The following is a 27,945-nucleotide window of genomic DNA, read 5'->3' as shown; positions in this document are numbered from 1 at the left end:
AAGGAACTAAGTTTAACTTGACCTACAGTACTAGTGAAATTTTGGATGATAGTAGGTTAGGGAAGCTCAGCCTATGCATGTCTAGGAAGATATGACTTCGACTTGGTGCATTTGGCAGAGTGGAACTAACTGAAGCTACCTCTTATGAATCCTAACTAGTTAGACCAATGTTTTGTACTAAGTTCAGTGGATAGGACTATTTGGAAAACCTCGAAGGCATGGTTACTCTAATGATAGCCCAGAAGTTTATCCAAAGAATGCCTATTTGTTGAGCCCAAAGCTAAACCTGAATCTAACACAAAGTTAAACCAAACCCTAAAAATTGAAATTAACTTCATCTCACAAAAATTATAGGATTCCCTGATTGAAAACATAGATCGAGTGAATGACTAAGGACTTTAGTAACAGTTATTTTTGCATATTTTTACTAACTTAACCCAAGTTGTCATTGCATTAAAAAGGGAGAGATTATTGGTGTAGTTAGCACTAACGGGCTAATTCAGATTTTGATGAATGACAAAGTAGGTTAAGTTAGTTTCATAGTGATCTAACACTTTGACTGAGTGTACAGGAGAAGTCCAGATAGGTCGACTGATATCTGGCACAAAGCTCAACTAGGTTGACGGTCGACCAGATAACTGGCACAAAGCTCAGCTAGGTCGACGGGCTGACTTGATAGCTGGCACGAAGTCCAGACAGGTCAACGGTCTGACCAGATGTCTGACACGAAGTCTAGTTAGGTCGACGGACTAACCTGATAGCTGGCATGAAGTCCAAACAGGTCGACGGGCTGCCCGGATGTCTGACAGATAAGTTAAGGTAAGTCACTGGAAGGGAGTGACTTGGTGAGGATGTGTTCCCCGTTCGAGGGAACAGTAGGCGTCGATCTAACTTAGAAACATTTCGGGAATCTAAGTTGAGATCGTGACTAGATTCTGATCTCGGTGAGACAGAGTCTAATTACTACCATTTTTTTAGTAAAATTGTACTAACACTTTTTTTTTGCAAGGTAGTATAATTTGCATTTGCCTCTGACTAATATTTTCTTGCTGAAAAATGATGGTCCGGGTGCTCGGAATGCAAATTCTATCCTGATGCAACGTGGAGCACACTGATTGGCTGGGCCGACATCACGCTCTAAGCGCTCGGAAGGGACCCGGGTGCCCGGAGCTTCCTATATAAAGAGACCACCACCTGGAGAAAAGAATAACAACTTTGCTATGGCTGCTATCGTGCGCACTGCTTCCAAGACGCCCTTGCTATGTTGCGAAGCCTCTCCGACAACTAAGTGATTAAGTCTTTATTTTATTGTTGTCGTTATTTTTATAAATTCTTGTACTTATTACGATTTATTAGTGATTGCCCAACGAAAGCACTCTCACGCGCGGACTTTGGAGTAGGAGTTGTCTAAGGCTCCGAACCAAATAAAATTGATTTGTGTTAGCGTTGTGTTTAATTTTCTATTTCCGCTGTTTACTCAATTTTTGAATTCTCAAATGATTACTATTCACCCCCCTCTAGCGCTTTCACAATCCAACAGACTCCTCTTTGTTTACGAATTATCTTCCTATATCTTTCTCTGTAAACCTCTAATTCGAACGTCGCATCTAGAGTTTCTCCCCTGCATCACTTATCAACTTTATCTCTTAATGGAAACTTAATTTCAAGAAAAGCAACATCTTTAGACTCTATTTCAGATATGATTTCATCTTGTTGTTCGCCAATAAAAATATAACCTTTAGAAGTATCAGAATATCTTATAAAGATACATTTCTTATCCCTAGCTCCTAATTTTTCATATTTGTGAATCTTATGATAAATATAAGCAGTTGACCCTTAAGTTCTCAGATTACTCAAATCTAGTTTTATACTTGTCCAACGTTCATATGGAGTAGATGGAACAAATTTAGAAGGCATCGGTTAAATATATAGATTGTTACTAATAACATATATCCCCAATAAGAAATTAGTAAATTAGCTTGAGTCATCATAAACCTAACCATATCTAGAAGAATTTAATTTTTTTCTTTCAACAACTCCATTTTATTGTAGAGTTACATGGATAGTTAGTTATCCAATAATCCCTTCCTTATTACATATTATCTTAAACTGATCAAATAAATATTCACCTCCACGGGCAGTACGTAAAATTTTAGTCTTACATTCCAATTAATTCTCAAATTTGTTTAAATAACGATTGAAGCAATCTAATATTTCAGATTTATGATAAACCAAATATACATGACCAAAATGTGTGATGCCATCAATAAATATAATGAAATAAGAACTTCTATGTCTAGCCTTCACATTCATTGTACTACAAATATCCAAATAAATTAATTACAATGGTAATTTAGCTCTAATAGCCTTACCAAATAGTTTCCTAGCTGATTTTATAGCAAGATAATACTCACATATAGGCAAGTTAACTTTAGCATAAGTGTCGAGCGGACCCTCTTTGGCTAATCTATTCATTCGTTCTTATCCTATATATCCTAATCTAGCATGCCAAACATCATCATTTACATCAGCATCCCTAGTAAGATCAATGTTTGAAAACAACCATTAATGTCATAATTAATATCTAGTTCTATATCAAGAATCATAAAACTATTTGATATATAACCATATCCTATTAACACAGAGTTAATACTTAATTCGACATAATGACTGTAAAAGTTTATACAATAATCCAAATTAAGAAAACTAATAATGGAAACCAAATACAGTCAAATCTCAGGAGCATACAGGACATCATATAGAAATAAAGTACGCCCACCATGTAGGTTGAGTTTGCAAGTGTTAACTCCTTTGACTTCAATCCTTGCATTATTGCCCACATATATCCATTTGTTGCCAGCTAGTATCTGATGGTACTCCACGTATGTAGCTTGACCATGAGATATATGATTCGTTGCTCTTGAATCTATAATCCACAAAGGATAAGAATCAGCTAACAACACTGAACTAACAACATAATTCTCATGAAAAAAATAAACATGGATCTACCTTTTTTGGTTCAATATATTCCCAAAAAAATAGTATTTCTTGTGACAGTTATAACAAGTTAACTTGCTTTTAGGTTTCTTTCCATACTTCTTTTCTTTCTTCTTGATTGGGTCTTGCTCAGCAGCAGCGCCAACTTCTTTTCCCTTTCCCTTTCCCTTTCCCTTTCCTTTTTTGAATAATTTTTTCTTATTCTTGGATCTTGATGCTCCAACAAAACCTTCAACTATAAAAGCTTATCTAGAAATCCTTATGGATTCAATTCTCTCTGCCTCAAGTTAAACATAGTGTAAAACATCAGTGAAAGTTTTGATACTTTCATTGTATAAAAGGTTTTGTTTCATTGTTTCCCAAGAATCAGGAAGGGAATGGATTAATGCCTTAACTTGTTGTTCATCAATCAATTCATGACCAATAACCTTTAAATATTGAATTATATTTGTTATTTCCCTTATATGTTGGGTCATGGATACATTCGAATACTTTTATAGCTGTCAAACATATATAATTGTTAGCTAAGGAAGTTTACTCAGGCTAACTCCACTATATTTTTCTCTCAGGGCAACCTAAACAATATGAGCTGATGATAATGACTCATACTTAAATACTAGGTTATCTACTATTGAATTAATCAATCTTTCCTTAGCAATGGAGTTCTTTTTTCTTCTATATCTTATAGGCATTAAGATCACGTTATTATTGTGCTGTAGAACAATCAACGGGTTTCTCCCATAAACTTATTTATAGCCTCAAGAACATATTGTATCTTGAGATGTCATATTTTATAGTTATCCCTATATAGTTTATCTCCCTTATTGAGTTCAATTACGATGTTCTTAATTGTCATAATCTATCATAAATAAGCATATTATTCAATGTAATTCATATGTATGTAATTAATGATTGACTCAATGTAAATTTAAGTTGGCTTATAAAATCAAGTGGTAACTTTGTTTCGACTCATCATTCGTATGATCCAATATAATCAACATTGATCAATTATATTATATACATCCCATCAAATGAACTAATCATTTAAAAGAAATAAAATGAACTAATCTTTAAATAAATTAATCATTAAATTAAACATGAACTAATTATTTTTAAGTTTTTCAACATATAACATAATTTTTTCATAAAATAGCACTCTTCCTACATAACAACAGTTTTTACCATATGACTTTCACAAACAAAATAAGCTAATACTGTTTGTAAATAACGATAGTAACAACAACAAAACTTTAATAAACTAGATAAGCTAACACCACTCTCACTAGGGCAAACACTAGTGTAGTGGTCAACATTATCCCTTTCATTCTGGACTTGGTTGAAATAATTTTAGGTAGATCAACTTCAGAATGACCTTGATTCAGATCCACTTCTAGATCCTCCTAAGGCATATAATGTAGTAATTGTAAGTACCCTGAGTAAGTTTTGATGTGATCAATTAGGTTAAATTAGATCTTGTTGTATTTGATCCTTATGTCTAAGTGTGCAGGAACTTAGGAATACAAGAAGTCGAGAGGAAGATGCAGTAGACGAGAAGGACGGCATGGGAAGTGAGTTGATGAGCTTGGTACATCTGAAGGACGAGAAGTTGAAGTGGAAGATTGCTTGAGGAGAAAAGGTCATAGTTGGGTTTGGGTAAGCTCAATTATGGATAGTTGGAGCATCACCCAAGGGACCGGAGTGGAAGACTGGATAAGTCAACACTATATTGACGTGTCTAAGCGCCCGGACTCTCCTGGCACAACAAGGGTGCCTCGGCGAGCCGTTACTGTTGATGATGTGTATGTCCATGTCAACAATACTCCAGACGCCCGGACCCATTCTAGGTGCTCGGGCGAGGATAAAATTTTATCCTCAGACCATTGCGTAGCTGTTACGAGCAGATAAAATGCACCACTAGGGGTGCCTAGATCAGATCTAAGGCCTAGAGTTGTCACATCATCAAATGACTATTTTCGATCAGTGGACTATAAATAAAGTCCTGATCCTCATCATTCAAATAACACATTCTTGTACTTCTCTTGTAATTCTGTTTTAAAGTGCTCGTACTTTCATTGTTGTGAGAGACTTCTCCATCTACATCAAAGGAGAACTTTATTAGTGCTTTCAATGCCTACGATTAACAACCTCTCCGGTTGTAACCAAGTAAAATCTCTGCATCATCATCCGAATTAGAGATTGAAGTCTACACCGGACTTGCACTTATGGCAAGTCGCCAACAAGACGATGAGACTTCATCAGAGATGAGCATCGACGAAGGAGGAGACACTTTAGAAGAAAGCAACGATGAAAGGAGAGTGTCTACCAATGAAATTGACTCGGTAAGTGAGGTACGTTCTCTACCTCCCTCGATAAATTATATAAATTTATTAAAATATTTTCTAAAAGTTCTTGTAAATTAGAAATAGAAAATAAAAAATTAAATAAAGTAAAATTTATAATTAAGATTAACCTAAGTAAAATCATATTGATGGGAAGATTTCGACAAATTAAAAGTTGAAAATGAAAAATTAAATGATCAAATAGAAAAAGTGGAAAATGATCATTCATGCACACATATTCAAAATTCTAAAAATTCTCAAAGACTTAACTGATATTTAGATATCATAGGGACTAAGCTAAAAAAGTGATAAGAAAATATATTCCAAGAAAATTCTTAATTAATCTAATAGGTAGGAATTTATATTGAGTTTTAAAATTATGTTTGGATTAAATTGTCACTAATTTAATGTTTTGCTGGGTTAGAATATTCTTTTTATTTTTGTGCAAACTTTCTTTTAGAATTTTTTATTAAAAAATTTATAATGATAAGACAGTATATAGTATATATTCCGTCCGAATAATTTTTTTTAAAATTTTTTTTACCATTATTTGATTTATTCTGAATTATTTATCAAAAATAATATTTTTATAAGTATAAATTATTGAGATATTATTCTTTAAAATTTTAAATCTTTTGTGAATAAACATTATATTTTAAATATTTAGAAAAAATATCATGAATTTTAGCTATCAGATTGTATTTTTAAAATATTCAACTTCAAAAATTATTATTTCTGATTAAAAAAATTCATACTAATCAAAATAAAAATTTATTTGTCATAAATATTTTTACTCTGATCTTTTTATTTCTGTTTAATGTTGATAAAATTTTTTATAATTTTTTAAAATTAAAAATAATTTTTAAATTATTCTTGACAAATATGATATTTAATTTTTAGAAATTTAGATATTCAAAAATAATTCTTGAAAAATTTTATCAAAATTGGACATTTTTACTTACCCTTAGAAAATGTTTTTGGATTTTTTTTGATATTTACCCCTAATTTTTGATGTGATAAAAGGGGGAGAGAAATTTAGGCGTTAAGGAAATTTAGGGGGTTAAGGGGAGTTAATTAATTTATAACATTTTAGTAGTACTTAATTGTAAAATTCATGTTTTAAATTGTCAATGTATTTTTTTAAATAAATTCTATGTTTATTTTATCCTAACTTTAATTTGGGTTAATACACATAAAAATGGAGAGATTATAAGTGCCCCGGGTAAGTTTTGATATAATCAACCAGGTTAAGTTAGATCTTGTTGTATTTGATCCTTGTGACTAAGTGCAGAAACTTAGGAATACAATAAGTCGAGTGGAAGATGCAGTGGAGGAGAAGGATGACACGGAAAGTGAGTCGACGAGCTCGGTGCATCGGAGGGACGAGAACTTATGGAAGAGTACACTGGTCGAGCGAGAAGGATGCACGTTGCACTTCTGAGGGAAGAGAAGTCAGAGTGGAAGACTGCTCAATGAGAGAAGGTCGGAGTTGGATTTGGGTGAACTCAACTCTGAATGGTCGAAGTATCACCCATGCGAACAGAGTGAAAACCAGACAAGTCAACACTATGTCGACTTATCCAAGCGCTTGGACCATGTCCAAACACTCAGACTCTGGGCGCCCGGACAGGGTCTGGACGCCCCAGACTCCCCTGTCATAGCAGGGGCCCCTCGGCAAGCCGTTGCTGCGGATGACATCGTATGTCCATGTCAGCAACACTCCAGGCACTCGGACCTATTCCAAGCGCCCGGGCGAGGATAAAGTTTTATCCTCAAATCATTGTAAGCAGGTAAATAAACCGCTAGGGGTGCCCAGATCGGGTCCAAGCGCTCGGAGTTGTCATGTCAGCAAAAGACTATTTTTGACCAGTGGGCAATAAATAGAACTTCGGTCATTTTCATTTCAAATAACACACACTCGTACTTTTCTTGTAATTATGTTTTAAAGTGTTTGTACTTTCATTTTTGTAAGAGGTTTCTCCGCCTACGTCAAAGGAAAACTTTGTTAGTGCTTTCAACACCTTAGACTAACAACCTCCTAGTTGTAACTAAGTAAAATCTCTGTCTATTCATTTCTCTTATGTTAACTTATTTTCGTTTAATTAGTGCGTGTTGTCTTTGCTAAAAAGAAAGCAAAAGATTGTAAATTCTAACTTGCAGGAAAATTCACCCCCTTTACCACCTCTCCAATAACTATAGGGTTGATGCACTCATGCACGTAAGAGAGAGGGGGGGATGAATCACGTGATTTTAAAAAACTTTGCTTTTGTTTTAAAATCAAGTACGCAATGGAAAAATTAAACTAAGATGAAAAAACAAAAGCACGTGTTTGATTACTTGTTTCGGAGCCTTTGGCGACTCCTACTCAAGACCTAGTCCCTAGGACCTATTGATGGGAAATCCACTAAATTATCTTCCGGAACCACCGAAAGAGTAATTTGAATACAATAAGAGACATAGGAAAGTGTAACAACCCTACACTTTCCTTTATCAAATAAAGTAATGACTTTTAAAGTGAATGCTACCCAACACGTGAAGAAAAGGATAGATAGTCTAACTGCAGCAATCGGGTGTAGTAGAGTCGCAACGGAGTGATAACACGAAGTTGGAGCAACTAGATAGTTGAGAATAAGCGTAGAGAAGTTATTTTGAGACTCCTGGTCGAAGGCTCTTTTATAGGCATCCTCGGGCGCCTGGACCACCCCGAGCGCCTGGATCGAGACCTATCTGATCCTGCTTTGATGCTGACTTATCCATGTCCGAGCGCCTGGATCTAGTCTGGGCGCCTGGACTCTGACGTATGCTAGCCAATCAGAGTGTGCCACCTCAGCAGCTAGTCGCTTAGTTTGGACCCTTTTAGGGCACCTAAAGTCCTTTTTCTAGCCTGCATTACAAGGTTAACACAATAATGTATAACCTACAAAATCGAGTTAGCACAATAAAAATATAGCATTAATAATTAGATATTGTCTTACCAAGACTAGGATCTAGTCATTGTCTCAATTTAGATTTTCAAAATGGATCTACATTGGACCAATACTTACAATCCCAACTGGGACTCGCCCTCACTAGACCATTCTCTTCTAGTGTCTTACCTTGCTTACCATTTGTAGTTACTTGATTTGCCTCTTGACTCACCATGTCTTCTTGACAGTTGTCAGGTCTGAAGACCCAATTGGACTTTGGCCAGCCGTCAAGTCTCGTAGACCAAACTAGACTTCCTGTCAGATATCGGGTCACTACTTGACTTATTTAGAATTTGTGCTAGTTATCAGATTCTCAGACCTAACTGGATTTCAGCATGGTGTTAGGTCCTCTAGACCCGTAAATTCCTGTATACTTGGTAAAGATATCGGATCACAAAGAACCCAACTTTAACCATTTATCATTTATTAAAACCTGAGTTTGACCATTGGTGTTAATTGCACTAACAATAATTATATGTACAACTCTGCATATATTATGCGTCATTCATAGCACCCTTATACATGGTGTGCAACCTCCTTGGGATGCCCTAGTAATGATTGAATTAAAATCCAGATCCTCTAGTAGTCTAGGATTAGAAACTCTTCCTCCTCGAGTTTCTAGAATAATCGATCAAGTCATCCAATATGTCCCCTGACTTCGTGAATCGAGTTATACTCTATCTCTTGAATCATCTCCCTCAACTCATTTCATCGCACATCGTGACAAGTCATCATGTATATCATTCGTGGCATGCGAAATTGAAAATAATAATGTCAATACAAAACTTACAAACCAATAATAAAACTAGTTCAATTCAATTCACATATATGCATAGAACAAACATATAAAATCTATAAGAAAATAAAAAAAAAAATCTTTATTTGAGGAGCTCCAATTGACTGACACACTAGACTAGTCAATTGAGAAATCAGATCCTAAGCATTAGCTTAGTCCCTTATCCTTATTAGAAATGATCTAATCAGAATGTCTAGTTATTGTTATTTAACCTAAGCTCATTTAATTCAAACTCAGACCTATTAATCAAACAAAAGCTTATTTGATCAATTTTGGCCCATTAGACCGTCTAACCTAATTTTGATCAAATCTGACCTATTAGAACAAATGTGACACATTTGATCATATCCGGAAAGATCCAACCCCTATATATCTAACTGGCCTAATTTTAATTAATCCAGACTCATTCAATTAAACTATCCCAATTAGATTCAATCTGGTCTGAATCAAATTGATCTAAATAAATGAATTAATTTAAATCAGACCAGTTCTAATTTAGGCTAAACTAATCCGATTAAACTAACTAATAATTTGAATCAGATTAAAATACAACTTAATTTGATTCAAATGAACCAAACTGGTCTAATTCAAATGAACCAGATTGTTTCTCTTAACCTTTTTCTTTTGTTTTGATTTTTAAAATCAAACAATTCCTTTTCGACGAAGGAAGAAATTGATTAATTAAAAAATAACATCTTTTCTCTACACTTCTCTGTCGCGACGAACGTGATCCATGACACATGCGTGGTCGCCGACCATGCATGTCGCCCAATCGCCAGCCCACTGAGGTAGTCACTGGCACTTTTCGGTGCCGGACGCCGATAGTCACTGGCTTGACGTGATCACCGATGCCCGCGCCACGCAGAAATCGAGAGAGGCAGTTTCTCGCGTTCGCCGGTCATGGGCACGTCGCTGGCCATAGGCGCGCCACCAGCCACCTGAGATGTCATCGTCTGCCCTAGAATGTCATCGCCGGTGTCCGCCTGTGACGCGAGCCCGGTTGCAGTGGAAATCACGAAGCTATCACAATTTCCCATCCTGACGCGATGCGCCTCTGCAACGACGCTTATTGCGGTGAGCGACACAATCAGTAACTCACAACTCTGTCGCTGGCCTCCCAACAACAACGTTAGATCTCGCGCTACTGTTCAACGCTCGCGATATGTTGAAATCACGATAAAATCATGATTTCTCGGCACACGGGATTTCTTCCGTTCTGATTGCTCTGATACCATTCTAGAATAGAACAGAAATACTATAAAAAAAAAAAAATCTCATACCTTACTCTAGAGAATAAATTGAAGAGAAGAGTTTGTCGTCTAGGAGAAGATCACAATGATCAATGAACCTCCACTCTTGATCCACGAACCAAATTCCAAAAATTAACCAACCTCTTGACTTGTTCTTCTGTCTTTTTCTCTGATTTCCTTGACTTGTTCTTCTGCCTCGCTCCTCATGTGCTAGCCATTGGATTGTTCCAGAGAGATTTTATGATTTCTTTGGATGCTTACTTAGAGGAGTGTTAATGTGTACAGTTAGCGTACAGTACAACAGAAGAGGAATGGACCAGTAAGCTTGCTCTCTCAGTAACATGTGTAGTAACAGCACGTCTGACGTAATAGTCAGGGGTCGATTTTTAGGAATTGACGACCTGGGGTTTATCCCGTCATGTGCCTATGGCCTGTGTACCTGCATGAACCTCCCTCCATATCCGTAAAACCTGCACTAGGGGGGCCGCTAAGGTTGTGGATCTACCTATGTGTAGTAACAGCACGCCCAACAATTGTAGAATTCATAGATGTTGACGATGAAGAAGGCACGAGTTGTTAACTTGAAATTGGAGATTGGACTCTTTCTCGATCATAATCTCGATTTAGAGCTTCGAATTGGTATCTTGAATTGGTTTGCTGCTATGTTCTCCATTTTTATTATAGCAATTTTTGTATTTCTTTCTCCTCTACTTAATCATATATGCAGTCTTGCACTAATGAATATAAAATTAATTTAATTCAATATTTTTTCAAATAATAATAAGTATATTAGAAGACAACGAAACTTTATTTAAAAATTGTTGGCCATTTACATGGTGACACTAACAAAGGTATCAATTTTGTTAGCTTAAATTAAATTAAAATGTTCATCAATTTTTAATTATAAATCTTTTCCTACAAATCTAGAAAAAATATTAAATTATAATATCAACTCATCTGCTTTCAAATTTTGGTTCTTGTTTAGAAATTATAAATTTAATAAAGTGATAAGAAATTGCATATAACTTTGTTAATATAGACACCTTGTCAATGGAGATGGAGAGAAAGATAGTCAAAGAAGAGGAACAACTGAGTAATTATTGTGAATTTGCATCTCACTTTTGCCTCTTAGACGAATCACTTCTTGCCTTTTGTTGACCAATAATTTTTAGTCGCATATATCTATATTTATCTAGGATCATCATATCACTTGGACAATTAAAATTACATCATTTTCAAGCATTAGTTCATATATGACTATATATTAATTTAGTTGAGTTAAACTTTATTGTATTTAAGATTGTTCATTGGTTTGAACTTATTTATTAAAAATCTTATTAATTTGAATTAAAGTTGAATTTATTATCAGACTTCAATTTGAAATATTATTGTAAAATTATATTAAAATAATATATTATTCATAAACTTTATTCTTGATTGTTTAGGAAACAAACTTCATTAGCTTTTAAGCTTATTAATTTAATTTATTTTAAGATATCAAAACAACATAAACATGGTATTCACTTTGTTCATAAACTTAAACTCATATAAGTTTGTCGGATAAACTAACCACACGGGAAAGTCAAAGAATAATTACATCACGCATTTTCTATGTAATTTTAAATTAATTGGAAGACCAGATTGAAAAATCTTCAAAAGTGAAACTCATACTTGCCTGTGAAAGTTTTCATATTTTTTAATCGGGCAAAAGTTAAAAGAGAATTGGCAAGGGAACGCCTTACATTAACTTTTTATCAAAGGATGTCTAGTAAAATTACATAACTGTCATTTATTATCTTATTTATATATCCTGTCTAAATCGGATACATTATAATAGTTATAAAATTATAGGTGCTACACACATGTAGTAATTATGAAATTATAACGATTACAATATAATTTTTTTTAAGACTAGAATTCTTCAGGTATACTGAAAAAATTTTAAAAGATATTTTTTGAACTTAAAACTAAATTATATGAGTTTCACTTTATAATTAATTATAAATATCGGAGTGAACTTTAATTTTATATATTATATATTTTGTAGTTCAATCAAAGTAAAAAATTACGATCTCTCAAACTTTAAAATTTAACATGTTATAAATCTTAAATTTTGATAGAATATATTAAATCGAACTATGTTCAGAGATTTACAATTAATTATAAGGTGGAATTCATAAATGATCCAATTTTAAGTTCAAAAAATATTATTTAAATATTTTTCGGAGACTCTAAATAATTTTAATTTTAATTTTTTTTTATATTATAATAATTATAAAATCGTAATCGCTACAACTGTATATCATTACTGAACCATAGCTGACGAGAGATAGAATAATAATAAAAATAATAATAGAGAATAATTATGTGAGGGTGAAATATCATTTTAATAAAATATCAACATAGATGGCTTCTGTGATCCGGTAAAAAATGACATCCATTTTAATTTTGCCCTTTTTAATTTATCTTCTCAATTTACAAAAATCAGTTTTGAAAATGTAAAATTTGTCTATTCAAATTGAAGATTGAAATTTTATTCAGTAAAATTATTAGTTTTTTTTTTCATTTTCTAAAAACAATCTGTAAAAATATGAAATTTATAAAGCAAATTGTCCATATCATAAACTAAAAATAAATATTTATTAATTTATTTTTTTTCTTCTTCCAGCAGCTAAACACAGACCGAAAACACTCGTCGTTGGAGGGACTATGGAATCATATCCCGCTATCTTGCCGTCCAATGGAAACACGTGGTATATCTTAGCCGTATATCTTCGAGACCACTGCCTCCCGTCAGAGTGAAAAGACTACAAAGTGAGGGCCCCTCTTTTTCCCTTACTTGGACGCCCTCCTACCTCCGCTTTTCTTCTTCCCGTCCCTTGCCCTTACTCTTCCCCGACGCCTTGAGCCATGGGAATGCGGGGCGGCGGAGATCGTAAGCGGAGATGGCGCTTTCCCGTCCATGGAAGCCGCAGCTTCTGTCTGTGGTGATGGCGTGAAGGAATCTGCGCAATCCATCCTGAGTGGGGCGGAGGATCGGGGATGGTAGTCTTGGAGGTGGCTTGCGACTATCTTTCTTGCTTCTAGGTGTGCTTTCCGCCTTTCTGGCGGCTGTCTTCTTTATTTTGGTTTGGAACTGTTCGTTCTTGCCGGATCTCATCAGCTGAGGATTGAATTGGGACGGGAGGAAGGAAAAGAAGGTAAGGATTTTTTGATAGTAGATCTCTAGAATTGTTTTTTGCTATGAGTTGATGAGCATCTTTATTTCTTCTCTTTGATATTTTGGGAGTCAGGTCTGTTAGATTTGTGTTTCGAGATATCATCTTTGTTCTTTTTTGGATTTCTTTGGTATTTGCTAGCATTTACTAGCTCTTCAACATTTCCTCATGCTCCGTATGGGAAAAATAATTGAGTTTTCGTTGGTACTCCTTGACCACTTGATCGATCATCAGAGTTATGATCTCGTAAGTTTCTTGGAGGTAATGGTAAAAGCCTTTTTACATTTCATTTTCGTATGGGTATTGGTGTTTTTTGTTCAGATTTTTTTTTATTCATCGGCAGTTGAAGTAACATTGGTTGTATCTTTTGAGGCAAAAGATAGGAATCAAACGCGGATTAACAGGACAAATCTGTGCCTTGGGGCCGGGAACTTCAACTTTGAAATTGTTTTAATGCACTTCAATATTATTGGGTTAATGTGGTTTTAACAATTTGCACTCAGTATTTGGGTAGGAATATTAGTATTGGGGTAGGAACAGTCACATACTATTGCCACCTAGATCTTATATTCTCTGAAAAATCTCATATATGTTCTCTATTATTTAAGAATTTTTATGGTAGCTACTGAGAATGTAGACAAGATGGACATAAATCCAGGGTTTTTTAGATCTAACTTGTGTTGGATCAACTTCAAAAACATTGATTGATTTATTAAGGAGATTGAACTGCAATAAGTGTTCTCCAGATTAATATTATCTTATTAAAAACAACATGTGTTAAATAATGAACAATAACTTAAATTCATGGTTGGAATCTTCATCATACAACAAAAAACAATTCTCTCTTTGCTCAGCCTCCCTCTTAGACCACTTGTCCCTTTGTTGTTCCTCTAACCTAATGATCTTCATTTACAGTTTCTGCTCTAATATGAATAAGATAAAATGTTTTAACGAACTCCTAAGGTAAAGGCGAATCACTTTGGATTCTAATTTCATGATGATCTACCCAGATGTTGGTTGAATAGAGGAGAGATATTCTTGCTGTTTGCTGTGGAGGGATGGGTAGGGATGCTTGATGACCAACAATGCTAGAAGGAGAGAGGAGATTCAGCATCATCCTTCACTGACTAAGAGAGGCGATGATTTCACTCATCTTTGGATCGAACAATTTCAACCATGCAAGAGAGACTCAATGCTGCTGACCAGTGAGAAAGAGAAAGGTCGGCCAACTGCTGCTTGACAACCCAGAGGAAGAGGCTCCTTGCATTCTTTGATTGCTCACCCAAAGCTGCAGCACATTAGAACTGGGCAAGAATTGATGATTGCTGCTGACAGAGGTGGCAGGAGGAAGCAATTTGGCATGAGGGTGGCACTAAGAAGGAAAAATAGGAGAGAGGCGTTCCTCCTAAAGGGGGTAGGGCATGGTTATGGTGGGCAGGGGATCATGATGCAAAACCTGTTGCGTAGGAGCAACAACGACCTAGATGGGAGATCATCATGACCCGACAAACTGCTCCTGCCATTGCCCATTTCTCCCAAGAATGACAGTCATTGCTGCCTTGATCTCATGGCTTGGTTGAGGTGAAGGTCGGGCAGAGAAAGAGATGGTAAGGTATTAACTGCATGAGATGGGTGGGGTAGGAGGAAGAAGCATAGTACGAAAAATAGGGGCTGTGACGTATGGGTTTAAGAGATGTACCGCCCAACTAGGTTTCATTTAAGTACTGAACTATAGTGGAAGCTATCCAAAAGATTATTGAAAATTTTCTTTAAACTACCCTATAACTACACCGTTATCATTATAAACAAATTAATTCATATTTTAATATTTCTAAATAAATATATTAGATGATGATTCAACTTTTATGTATTATTAAATTTAAGGAGGATAATGTTTTCAATTGTTGTAAGTTATTCCTGCTTTGCCTTCCACTTGTTTGATGATTTATCAACTTTGTCCCATACTTATAATAGGTAGCAATGACTACATTTACTTTTTTTTTCTGAGCAGTCAGCACTTATTAGCATCATGTATGGTCTTCTTCGGTTCAAAATCTAAACACCCTTCCTTCTATTTATTTATTTATGAAATGTTGCTTGTAATTTAATGCAAATTTTTATGTGAGTATTAAGGGGTAGCCCGGTGTGCGAAGTTCTCGTTAGTGTGGGGTCCTGGAGAAGGGTCAAACCATATTGGGTCTATTGTACGCAACCTTATCTTATATTTTGCAAGAGGTTGTTTCCGCGACTTGAACCTATGACCTCAAGGTCACATGACAATAACATTACCTTTGCGTCAAGGCTCTTCTTCTGTATGTGAGTATTAAAATGAAAAAAATGCTAACAACAAAGTTTGGATAATGTTTGTGTTTTGTACACTAGCAAAGCATGCATTTTACCAAGGTATTATTGGCTTGATATGTTTCTAAGTAAAGTTATCTTTTCTCTTTGTTATATGTATCCTAGTGAATATTGGTTTCTTAATAGGGACCAACATTTGCTTTGCTATGGTCTTTATGTGAGGCCTAACTTTTAATCCTTGTATATATGCTATCAATTAAACCTTTAAAATGTGGGGGTTTATTTTTGGAGCCTCTAGAACATTGTACATTGATTTTATACTCCACTTTATATATATATATAACACTAATTTGTTATGGTTAAGTTTTGTGATTACATTTTTTAGGCGGAAAATAATCATAATTTTTGCATAACTTGATCTGGTTTAAGTTTGCATTTTGGAAAAAAAATAATTTGAATACCATATGACATGCTCCTAAAGGGAGCCTTGTCGCAATGGTAAAGTTGCGTGTGACCTAGAGGTCACAGATTCGGGTTCCTACAACCTCTGCCTCTTGCAAAGCAGGGTAAGGCTGCGTACAATATACCCTTCTCCGGGACCTTGCATTGGTGGGAGCTTCGTGCGCAATACTATTTTTTTTATCATATGATATGTTCGCATGCATAGGTAACATGTGGGATTATTCTTGGAAAACAGAAAGAAAAGAAAATTAAGAATAAATTATCTTATATAGGCACATAATTCCATGGTGGGAATGTCTAATTTTGATTTTAAGCACGTGATATACTGTGTCCATCAAGGTTTTAAAATTTGCTAAGCGCTAGTCGGGCGATAGATCAGCGCCTAGCGCCTAGGCGGGGACTAGGCGCCATTAGGCGGATTCCTCGATATCCCTTGTTTTATGTGGACTGTCGACAATGTCATATGCAAATTTGAATGTTGTCTTAAACAATTTCACAGCAATGGAGATCTAACTATGTATGTTGAAATAAATGCATATTTTCCAATATCAAAAAATGAAAAAATAGAAAAGAAAACTAACAATTTTGTGCAAAGGAAATATAATAGACTCGGTAAATACAAGCAAAAGAAACAGTTGAACAGTAGAACATATAGTAAGTCATCATAATCATGTAGTAAACAATAGAATATATATTCAACTCGAATTTTAAAACCTTGCTATAAACTAAAGCAACTTTAGTGGTGGAAAACATTAGAAAATAGTAGCAAGAGTTCAATTCAAGATTACATCATTGTGAACCATTAAACAAAATATAATTGTTCAATAACATAAATCATGCCTTAACAAAATGAGTTCAAAATTACACAACTAATAATATTTCATAGACTCATATAGTCATATTTATTCTACTTCTCCATAATTTTCAAAAATTTGTTCTTCATCGAACGCAAACTCAATATCATTATTATCATCCTCCTCTTCTTCTTCAGATGCAAAATCGTTTTCATGAAGTTCTCTCACTTTAGAACTTCTTCGGGGTTGTAGATTTTCATCTACTCCACTTGCTTCATCAACCATTTGCCAAGTGAGCCCGGAACCTAGTTCAACTTCATCATCTTCCTCACCTCTACAATCCAACCTTATACATTTGAAGCATCTTTTGCAAGAAGGACATCGACATTTTTTTTTCTCTTTTTTGTTTGTTCAACAATCTAGCATTAAATTGGACAAATACTAGCTTGTTCAACCTGTTGACATCCAACCTATTTATTTTCTTTGTATGAATCTAGAAAAAATATAAAGTAAATATTATAGTTAGTACATGAATATAAACGTTAAAAATTATAGCTACTTTAATTAAAGGCCGAAAGTTAAAACTTACTCCTTCAAATGTACTCCAATTTCTTTCACATCCAGATAAACTTGTAGTTAATGAAAGTATCCTTAATGTCACCCTTAGCAAGTTGGGTGTGTGAGCACCGTATGTACTCCACCATGCACATGAATCAAATGCATCATCATTTTTTTCATATGTTTTTGCTGCCAATGTTTTTCCAAATAACCCAGTCTTATCTCTATACTTTGCAAATTCCTTGTTAATAATTGTATCTTATAGATCTAACTCATTGACATGCAAAATTTCCATGCATTCAAAAATTCCTGTCGCAACTTCCTCATGAAGAGCAATAGAACTATCTTTATAGTAAAAATAAGGATTCAACAAAAAGGCATTGATATGCAATGATATATCAAGCCTATCCTTCATTTTGACTTAATAATGACTATGATAGGTTGATAATTTGATTCCACATTGTTCAGTGCTACCTTAATAGCTTCTTTAGCTTGAAGAAGCTTCCCGTATTTAAACCCATCGATGACTTTCTATCTTCATCTACCAATCGAAGAACTCTTACCAAAGGAGCAAATATTTTCAAACAAAGTGTCACACCATTCCAAAAACTCATGCTCATCATTATAGAGTAAGCTGATTTTCCTTAGTTTGATTTTGACCATTTACATTTCTTCCACATATCACTTGTAAATATGACTCTTAAACTAGTTTTTTTTTTCAATTAAACTTTGCAATATGAGGAAATTTGATGCAAGTCTAGTAACTCTTGGTCGGACTATATCTTTCTTCTTCGTGAAACTTCTCATAAATGACAAAGTCTTATGGTGAGCATAGATGAAAATGGTAAAAGACTTGAATTGCTCAATAACCTTTTTATATCGTAGAAGTTTGTCAATACTTTCAAGCATGAGATTATCCGTGTGAGTTGTACATGAACTCAAAAAAAATCCCAGGTCGTTTTTCTCTTATCAATTTAGCTGCAGTCATATTGTTGGTGACATTGTTTGTTACAACCTGAACAATATTCTGAGCTCCTACTTGTTCAACACATTTGTCAACATACTCAAAAATAAGTTCAGCTATATGCACCTCGTCTGAAGACTCCTTAGACTCTAAAAATGTAGTACCCTCCTTTCAATTAACACACAAATTTAAGATGTTTTTTTTATCACTCCATGCATCTTTCATGATTGAGCACCCATTCTTTGCTCATTCTCCTTCATGCTTCAGCAATTATTTTATTCTTTGAACTTCAGCTTTCAACAGTGGCTCCCTAAGTTGATATTGAGTTGGAGGCTTGAATCCTGGTCCAAATTGACCCACTGCCTCTATTAGTTGTTTGAAGCTATCATTATCAACAATATTTAATGGGATTCTATTTTTATAAACCCATCTCCTAACATATTGTTGAACTTGTTGAGTTCTCTCTTTGAAAAGAGTCTTATTTATATTTTTTTGGCGAAGCACTTTACTCCCACTTGAACTTATATTTTCTGGAGCAATTATTGATGCATATCTATCCATGGGGCCAAGTGGAAGAGGTTTTTTAATTCCATCCATCCCTTTAATTTCAAGACCTTCTTCATCTAGAGAAATAGCCACTTCTACTCTACAATTTTGTTCTTCCATTATTTTGTTCTTCTTTCAGTTCCTCCCTTCTAAAATAGCTTTTTTGCACTTATTTTTATCTTCTTGAAATGTTTTTCGACAACCAGATACATTTCCATGTATATTTCCAATGTGCTCCTTGATCTTATACACTCCCCTCGACATTGTCTTTCCATACAACTTGCATTTAATTTTGTTGAGGTTCTTAGGATCAATCAACATCTCAAATTCTCATCCAATGTCATTTGACTTTTTTCTAAGAATCCCGAATTCGAGTTGAGTGACAGATACTGTCGAAGATAGATTGCTTGCCATTATGATAACAGATAACCTGAAAAAAATTATATATAACATAATGAAATTAATTATACCATACGATACAAAATATAGCATTAACAAGTTGGCGAATATTTTTTATATATCTTAATCTAATTAATAAAATTTATTCGATATTTATTAAAAAAAATTAAATTTTAAATATATTTTTTATATTTTTAGATCTGATTTATATAAATTAATAATATTTATTGGAATTTTTTAATTTTTAATTTAATTTTTAAATATGTTATATAAATTAATAATATTTATTAAAAAAATAAATTTTAAATATATTGTTTATATATTTAAATCTGATTATATAAATTAATTATGTTTATTAGAATTTTAAATATAATTTTTATATATTTAAATCTGTTTTATATAAATTAATAATATTTATTATAAAAAATTTAAATTTTAAATATATTTAATGGGATAATTTAATTAGGTTTTATGAAACCTTACTATTGAAATTATCCCAATTAGGAATTGCTTTATTTTATTAAATCCTAAAAAAAGAATTATGCACCGTAACAAAAACCACGCAATGGTGCGGATGCCACTGGATGCCTTGCGGGAGGCGTTCGGCCCCGCCGGAAGTGTTGCCCGACGCGTTCGGCGCGTTCGACGAAGTTCGGCGTTGCTTCCAGCGGCGCCGGTCTAGTGCCATCGAAAGTATCATGAGATGCCGCTCGACGGGTCCTGCGACGCTTCCAGCGACTGCGGATGTCCCGCAACGCATCCAACGCCGCCGGAGACTTGCTGCGACGACCACGCATCAAGAGAAACAAAAAAAGAATTAACAACAGCAATAAAAAAGTAAAAACTTACCGGAAGCGACGAAGCCCGAAGCTGCGACGATGATAGAAGACGAAGAGCCTCTTCATGCAAACAAGCAAATTAGGATTTTAGATTTAGTCATATTAAAAGCCTAAAATATGCCTAAAATATCTGCGCTGAGGCCTGCCAAAGCCGTCGAGGACCGCCTAGGCGGCCCAACCTCCTAGGTCACCCGCCTGGTAGGTTTCTGGCGTGGCTTGCCGCTGCACAACACCTAGGCGGCCGCCTAGGATTTTTTTTCGAACACTGGTGCCCATATTTTATTATAAATTATTTTGACCATATATTTAGCAGACATATCAATTTTGCTTTCTATTAGTTGAATGCAAACATGAACAAATAATATGAGGTACAGTTAGAAATTATATTATAGAATGTCATAGCTTATTAATGAGATGTTACAAATATGCTAATAATGCTGTGAACAAATAGCTTTATATTGATATATACATTTATCATGCAAGATCTTATTTATTTTTGCATACGTTGATAGTAGTGCACATGTTCAATTTTTATTAGCATGCTTATTTTTGTGATGCCAAAATTTTAGATTATATAATACACGGTTAGTATTATCATGTTATTTATTGGTATTTTAATTACCTTATCTGTAGATCAATTGACTTATGAGAATACGGGTCCTTGATCCATTACTTTGCTAATTAGCTAAAGTTATGAGAAATTAAGAAAAAAAAAATATACTGTCTTATCAATGACAAATAGGGATAAAATACTGATTCATTGAGTGGGTTTAGTCTGTAATCGACATTTTAGTAGGCCTTTAGCATCATAATTTCTTTCTTTTATTATCTTATTAGATTTATTTCTTAGTTTGATAGAGGATTGCTGGACAAAGTATAAAAAATTCTAATTAATTAATTAAGGACATTGTATTGTTCTTGACATTGAGGTATAATGTTCACCTCAATGTTAAGAATTAATTAAATAAAAATGATAGATTTAAAATTAATATTTTATGATATTGCATTTCACACTAATGGAAAAGCTTTCACAAAAGAAGACATTCTCTCTAACAAGATCATGAAGCAAAGCCTAAGGAAATTTTCCTCTATCATTTCTTATTTCCCCGATTTCTCTTGATTTTGCTGCTCTGCAGCAAAAGGAATTTCATTATTGTCTTCATGACAGTGCTCATAGGGAGGTGAACAACGATTGTATTGTGAGGAAACTTGATATCATGCACAAGGACCAGTAATTTTCTATAGGATAATATTTATGTTCTTCTGAATTTGTATTTCTGACTATTTTTTGTTCTTGTTTATTGTTATATAACTTTGGTTAGACTATTTATTGGGATATTTTGCACTAACAATTTGTTAATGGCATGTAATGCCAAGTATTCTTGAATTTGTTTTCCCACTGCTTATTAGAGTTTTCATTTAACTTAGAGTGTAGGAATCTGAGAAGACTCTTGGAAGACTTGAATTGTTGGGTTTTAGTACTGTGATATTATTTCCAATCTGCAAACTCAGGGGTGTTTATCCATATGAAATGAACCCTGTGTTATAGCTCAAATGTTAAAATCATTGTGCTATGGAATTCTATTCTTTTACTTGTTATCATCTGCATCTGCCATCGAGATAGGGTATCAACGATGCCACTGCGATGGAGATGGTTTTTGGGCAGTTGAGAACATTTTCCGATGTCAGAAAGTGAGCGATCTTTTGATAGCTGCTGCCTACTTCTCCATTCCACTTGCACTCTTGTATTTTGCTACATGTTCCAACCTCTTCCCGTTCAAATGGATTGTCATCCAGTTTGGTGCCTTCATAGTCTTATGTGGACTGACACACTTGTTGAATGTGTTCACATACGAGCCACACTCATTCCTCTTGATGCTAAGCTTGACCATTTCCAAATTTTTTACAGCACTTGTATCATTTGCCACAGCAATAACGCTCCTGACCTTGATCCCTCAGCTTTTGAGAGTGAAGGTGAGGGAGAACTTCCTGAGAACAAAAGCTCGGGAATTGGACAGGGAGGTTGGCCTAATGAAGAGGCAAGAAGAGGCTAGTTGGCATGTAAGAATGCTTACTCAAGAGATTCGCAAATCACTAGACAGGCATACCATACTATATACGACTATGGTTGAGCTTTCAAAGACATTAGGCCTACAAAATTGTGCAGTGTGGATGCCAGATGAGAATAAAAAGTTGATGTACCTAACTCATGAGCTAAGGTCTAGGAACGCCCTTAATTTATACAATAGCTCTATTCCTTTTGATGACCCTGATATATTAGAAGTTAAAGAAACCATGGGTGTGAAGATTCTAGGTACTGACTCTGTGCTAGGTTCTGCAAGTAGTGGAGACAGGGTTGAGTCTGGAGCAGTGGCCGCAATACGCATGCCAATGTTAAAGGTATCTAATTTCAAAGGTGGAACCCCAGAAGCTGTTAAAACAAGCTATGCAATACTGATTCTGGTCCTCCCCAAGGATACTTCAAGGGATTGGAGCAATCAGGAACTAGATATTGTTGAGGTGGTTGCAGATCAGGTTGCTGTTGCCCTCTCTCATGCTGCAGTTTTAGAGGAGTCACAAATTATGAGAGAGAAGTTGGAGCAACAAAATCGAGATCTGCTTCAGGCAAGACAGAATACTTTACGGGCAAGTGAAGCAAGAAATCAGTTCCAAGTTGCCATGAGCCAGGGAATGAGAAAACCCATCTATTCTATCTTGGGGTTGTTGTCCATGCTGCAACAAGAACAATTAAATCCTGAACAAAGACTGCTTGTTGATACCATCACAAAAAGTGGTAATGTGGTTTCAACATTGGTCAATGATGTGATGGAAATTTCTAGAATAAACAGTGAACATGTATCTTTGGTAATGAGACCCTTCCACCTGCACTCTATGATCAAGGAAGCTGTTACTGCTGCAAGATGTCTTTGCGATTCTCGGGGATTTGGTTTTGGATTTCAAGTGGAAAATGAAGTGCCTGATCAGGTTGTTGGGGATGAGAAGCGAATTTTTCATGTGATACTGCATATGGTTGGTACTATTCTGAATCGGTGTAATACTGGAGGAGGGTCTCTTATAATCCGAGTTTTGAGGTATGATCGGATCAAAGACAAAGAAGAGCAGGAATGGCATGCATGGAAATTGGACTTCTATGACGGTTATGCTTGTGTGAAGTTTGATATTGGATTAAGAAAATTAGAATTTGAAACATTTATCTCATCATCAGTTCAGCGTTCTCAGATCACTGATTCTAAGGGTTTGGAGATGGGCCTTAGCTTTAGAATGTTCAAGAGGCTTGTTCAGGTAATGTTTAAATCTTTTCTTTAGTTTCAAATTCATTTAATATAAGATAATATCCAATTTTGCTTTAGTGGAACCATATTAGTTTAAAGACCCTGAAGATGCTAACCCATTATGTTATGGACACAGCTAGTGTATATTAATTCACGCCTAGTTTGCTGTTTGTCATTTATAGGTTGCTGGGCTACTCCAAAAACTGAAACATTTTGAGTGGGAATTTAGATCTTCTATCTATCCTCAGCCACATAATTGAATTTAATTATTTTTTTCTCATTTGTTGCATTTTGTTACAATAGCCTTGTGTGCAGCTTGGTCATCCAATTTCCTTCAATAACTGATCTAAGAGGATAAGCCTTGCTGCCAACTATGTTAAATCAATTGGCTATATGGTTAATTTCTTGTAAACCTATCGCTGGGTCTAATACATCATATCTTGGGTCTGCCATAACCTGGAATGCTTGCAGCTTGCATCTAGTTATCCAGTTATATTGTCAAGAGAAGTCTGGAGATACTGAGTCACTAACTCATGTTCATTGATTCCTCACTCTAGATATCATTTCAGTTGCATTACTGCATTAGATCTATACCCCTATAATGCTGATGCACCAAAAATATCCTGTCATTGGTTGAGAGAGGGCCTGAATGATTCATGCAAGAAAAATAGAATGAAAATTAGCAGCTCAATGACACTTTCAAAGGGATGAAACTGAAACACTGCACAGAAAGCCACATTAAGTGTGCTTGAGAACCTGGCACATCAAAGAGGAGAACCTTATTGGTAATTTTGATTTGTGGTTCATGCCCTTAGGGTAATGACAGTTAACCCACTAGGGCAACCAACTTATAGTTTAACCAATAACCAGCGATTAGCTTTTTTTACTTCATGTAGTATCTTAACTGTAAGCAGATAAGCAGTTTTAGTCCTTAATAACCAACTTAATTTTGTCTTTTCATATAAAGATGATGCAAGGAAATATCTGGGAATTTAAGAATCCCAAAGGTATCACGGAAAGCTTCACACTCATTCTTCAATTCCAATTGCAACGGTTGACCACAGTACCAGAGAGCAGAGGATCTTTTGAGTTGCATTCTGTATCTTCCACACCCAATTTCAAAGGTCTCAGAGTTCTGCTAGCTGAGAGTGATGATACCAACAGGGCAATTACTCGTAAACTCCTTGAGAAACTGGGTTGCCGTGTGTCATCTGTCAGTTCTGGATTTCAATGCATTAGCTCATTTGGCAACCCCGTCACGCCCTATCAAGTCATAGTATTGGACCTTTGCATGCCCCAAATGGATGGGTTTGAAGTAGCAATGAGAATCAGGAAGTTCAGGAGCAGGTCTTGGCCTTCGATTGTGGCTTTATCTGCAAGCACAGAGGGTGATATATGGGAGAAGTGCCTGCAGTCGGGGATCAATGGCATGGTAAGAAAACCCGTAACATTACAGTCGTTGGGAGATGAACTGTACAGGGTTCTTCACAATTCATAGAGGCTTTCATGCAACTTGGCACTGATGAGGTTCATTCCTGCTCAAATCTCAATTTTCCGCCACCTTCTGTATTCGTTAAGAGTTTTGTAACAGCCAGTGATGTACAATTATGCACTCAAAACGTGTATACAGGAATCAGTTAATGTTTTTTTTTAATTTAGCCAGGGTAAATCATATAATTGGAATTGAACAGTCTTCCAAACTCACTCAAATGATACTCGGTAGATGCCGCTAAACACTTCACTGACTCTCCCTCAATTTTCAATATTGTAATCGATTAGTTCATCGCCCGGCATTTTGTAATATATTTTGTTGTGGTGAATATATTATTAAACTATATTATGGTATAGAAATTAGGTTGTTTTCTTTTCCTTTTTCTGTTTTTTTGGTAATGTATAAGAATATACAATGACCAAAATGACATTGATTGGCAACCCAAAAGAATGTAATGAAAGATATTACGTCATTAGAATGCTTCAATACTGAAAAAATTAAGCCCCGGCACTACGATGCGATGATAAATGATAAAATGGGTTTCCTAGATAATAAGAGTTCGAATCACACCGACATAAATTATACATGAGAAGTGGAATTACTGCGTTATTTATAAAAACCAACTGTGAAAAAAAAAAATAACAACTAAAAGAAATCCCAACCTTCAAAACGTGAAGCAATAAAAAAATTATTAGAAATACCATAAAATCACTCCAATATAGTTTTGGGCTGTCGCTCTTCCAATTGGGCCAGCATCTAACCCGAATACCCAATATGAACATTATTCATTTTCTAATTTTCAAATTTCCTATTTAAAAGAATGGAAATTAAAATAATAATACTTGTGATAACAAATTCTAGTCTTGACATCATTGTATATAAAATCATTTTTTTTAATATGGAAGATGCTTCATATATATCAAAATGAAGAAACTTATCAGGAGAAATATTGAAAAACACGCTCAAAACAAAAAACAAAGAGTCAAGTTTTTATAATCTAAGTGTATGGCCTTCAATTAAATTAGTCATGTAGTGAACGATCCAATCCCACATATCAGCAATCAAGCAAATTTGAAAGTGAGAACGACTCTTCGCCCAACATACTATAGTTGAAATTCGAATTACTTATAAAATTACTTGAATGCCTTATCCTTAGATCATAAACTCTCCTATACTTTGAATTTAATAGAACAGCAAGGACGAGATTTTTTTTTACATCACAGATAAATTGGTAATTTAATCATTTGGCGAAGAACTTAGATAAAGTCTTTCTCAAATAAACACGACATTAGATACTTATTCTGTTAGTGTGTATACTTATGTACTAAAATATTCTTTATATATTTTATGGATAATTATTTCATAAAGGTAAGTATTTATTGTTAATTATTTATTCTCTTTTTTGTACGTATATGATTAATGATAAAGTTCCATAAATTAATAGTTATATTAATTTAAAAATAATCCATGATCGTATAGATATTTTGAGGGGACATAAATATCTAGATCAACGCTAAATATTATTAGGTCGAGATAGATCGAGGGATGAATATTCAAGTTGTACTTGACAGTGCCTTGAGTTTAGAGGTATACTGGACACGACCGGCTTAAGAGGAGACCACATATTAAGAATAATTCATTATTCCTCTTATAAATGAGTGTAAATGATTTTTTAACTTGAGGCCTTTATTTATTTTATGCATAAAGATATGTACTTTGATTTCGTTAAAGGTAGTCTTTAATCAGATTAGGATTAATATGGTTGTTGGGTATATAGCAAAATATAGAGAAAATAGTATTGAGTCAATAGAGGATTTATCATTCTATTGTATTATGAGTTAACATCCTAGCCGCTTGATAGAAATATTAGTGGCTCGAAATCCATGGCTATGGAAGGAATGATTTATCATTCAAGAGAGGTCTATTATATCTTGAAAATCAAGTAAAATAATTAATTTGGTAATGATGCATAATGCACCAAATTAATTGGGATGTAGGCTTAGATGAAGAGATTAAATTACATAGTAATCGGTTCATGGTGATACTTATTCTGTGTATAGATTTATACTGTCTTCATGTATAAAACTTAGAGGATCGTATAAATAGCAAGTAGACATGAACATTATCTATAATTGATTATTTTAGTAGATACTAAAATTAATCAATTATTATTTATGAATTAGAATTAATTAATTCTGAAATATCGGAAGCTAGAATAGATAAAGATCAAATATGAATTTATTTGATTTAAAGAAAGATTAATGGAGAATTTGAATAGTCACAATCATGATTAATGAAGAATTTGAATAGTGAATATCATGATGATTAATGGAGAATTTGAACAACCATCATCATGATGATTAATAGAAAATTTGAATAGTCATACCTCTTCATCTTCCTCGGAGGCTATAAGTAGTCATCCTTGGAAAATTCTCTAGAAGATGAAAGACGAAACTCTCTCTCTACTTCTCCCATGAAGACTTCTTCGCTTTCTTTCATTGAAAGAGATCGATAGTGCTTCAAGATTTTGTCAATCCAAGAGGATAGCACCTAATGGATCGTGTCAGGTTTGTGATCTAGTGCGCATAGATACCGCTAGAGGAGTCATACGTGGGGTTCTCATTTGTTTGTAATTTCATTCACTCTATTGAGGACTACAAGGTATGTTTTATTTCATGTTATTTTATTTAAAACTATATGTACTACGAAGAGATCCATGATTTAAGAGAAA

At 34.6% G+C, this 27,945-nt stretch overlaps 1 protein-coding gene across 1 annotated transcript; it reads left to right on the top strand.

The window, feature by feature from the left end:
* Nucleotides 1-13,186: 13,186 nt before the first annotated feature.
* LOC122052901 (ethylene receptor 2-like) lies at nt 13,187-25,557 on the top strand. The gene is made up of 3 exons (XM_042614641.1): nt 13,187-13,548; nt 21,858-23,732; nt 24,690-25,557. The coding sequence occupies exons 2-3, from the start codon at nt 21,984-21,986 to the stop codon at nt 25,218-25,220; spliced, it is 2,280 nt and encodes a 759-aa protein (XP_042470575.1). The 5' UTR covers nt 13,187-13,548; nt 21,858-21,983; the 3' UTR covers nt 25,221-25,557.
* Nucleotides 25,558-27,945: the final 2,388 nt, after the last annotated feature.

The sequence above is a fragment of the Zingiber officinale genome, chromosome 3A (assembly GCF_018446385.1).
Source record: "Zingiber officinale cultivar Zhangliang chromosome 3A, Zo_v1.1, whole genome shotgun sequence".
In the NCBI taxonomy this organism is placed as follows: Eukaryota; Viridiplantae; Streptophyta; class Magnoliopsida; order Zingiberales; family Zingiberaceae; genus Zingiber; species Zingiber officinale.
This window is presented reverse-complemented; position numbering and strand designations above follow the sequence as displayed.

Coding starts and splice junctions, on each gene's coding strand:
- LOC122052901 (XM_042614641.1), top strand. CDS start 21,984: ATGTTAAAATCATTGTGCTATGGAATTCTATTCTTTTACTTGTTATCA. Junction 23,733..24,689: donor TGTTCAAGAGGCTTGTTCAG/GTAATGTTTAAA, acceptor TTTCATATAAAG/ATGATGCAAGGAAATATCTG.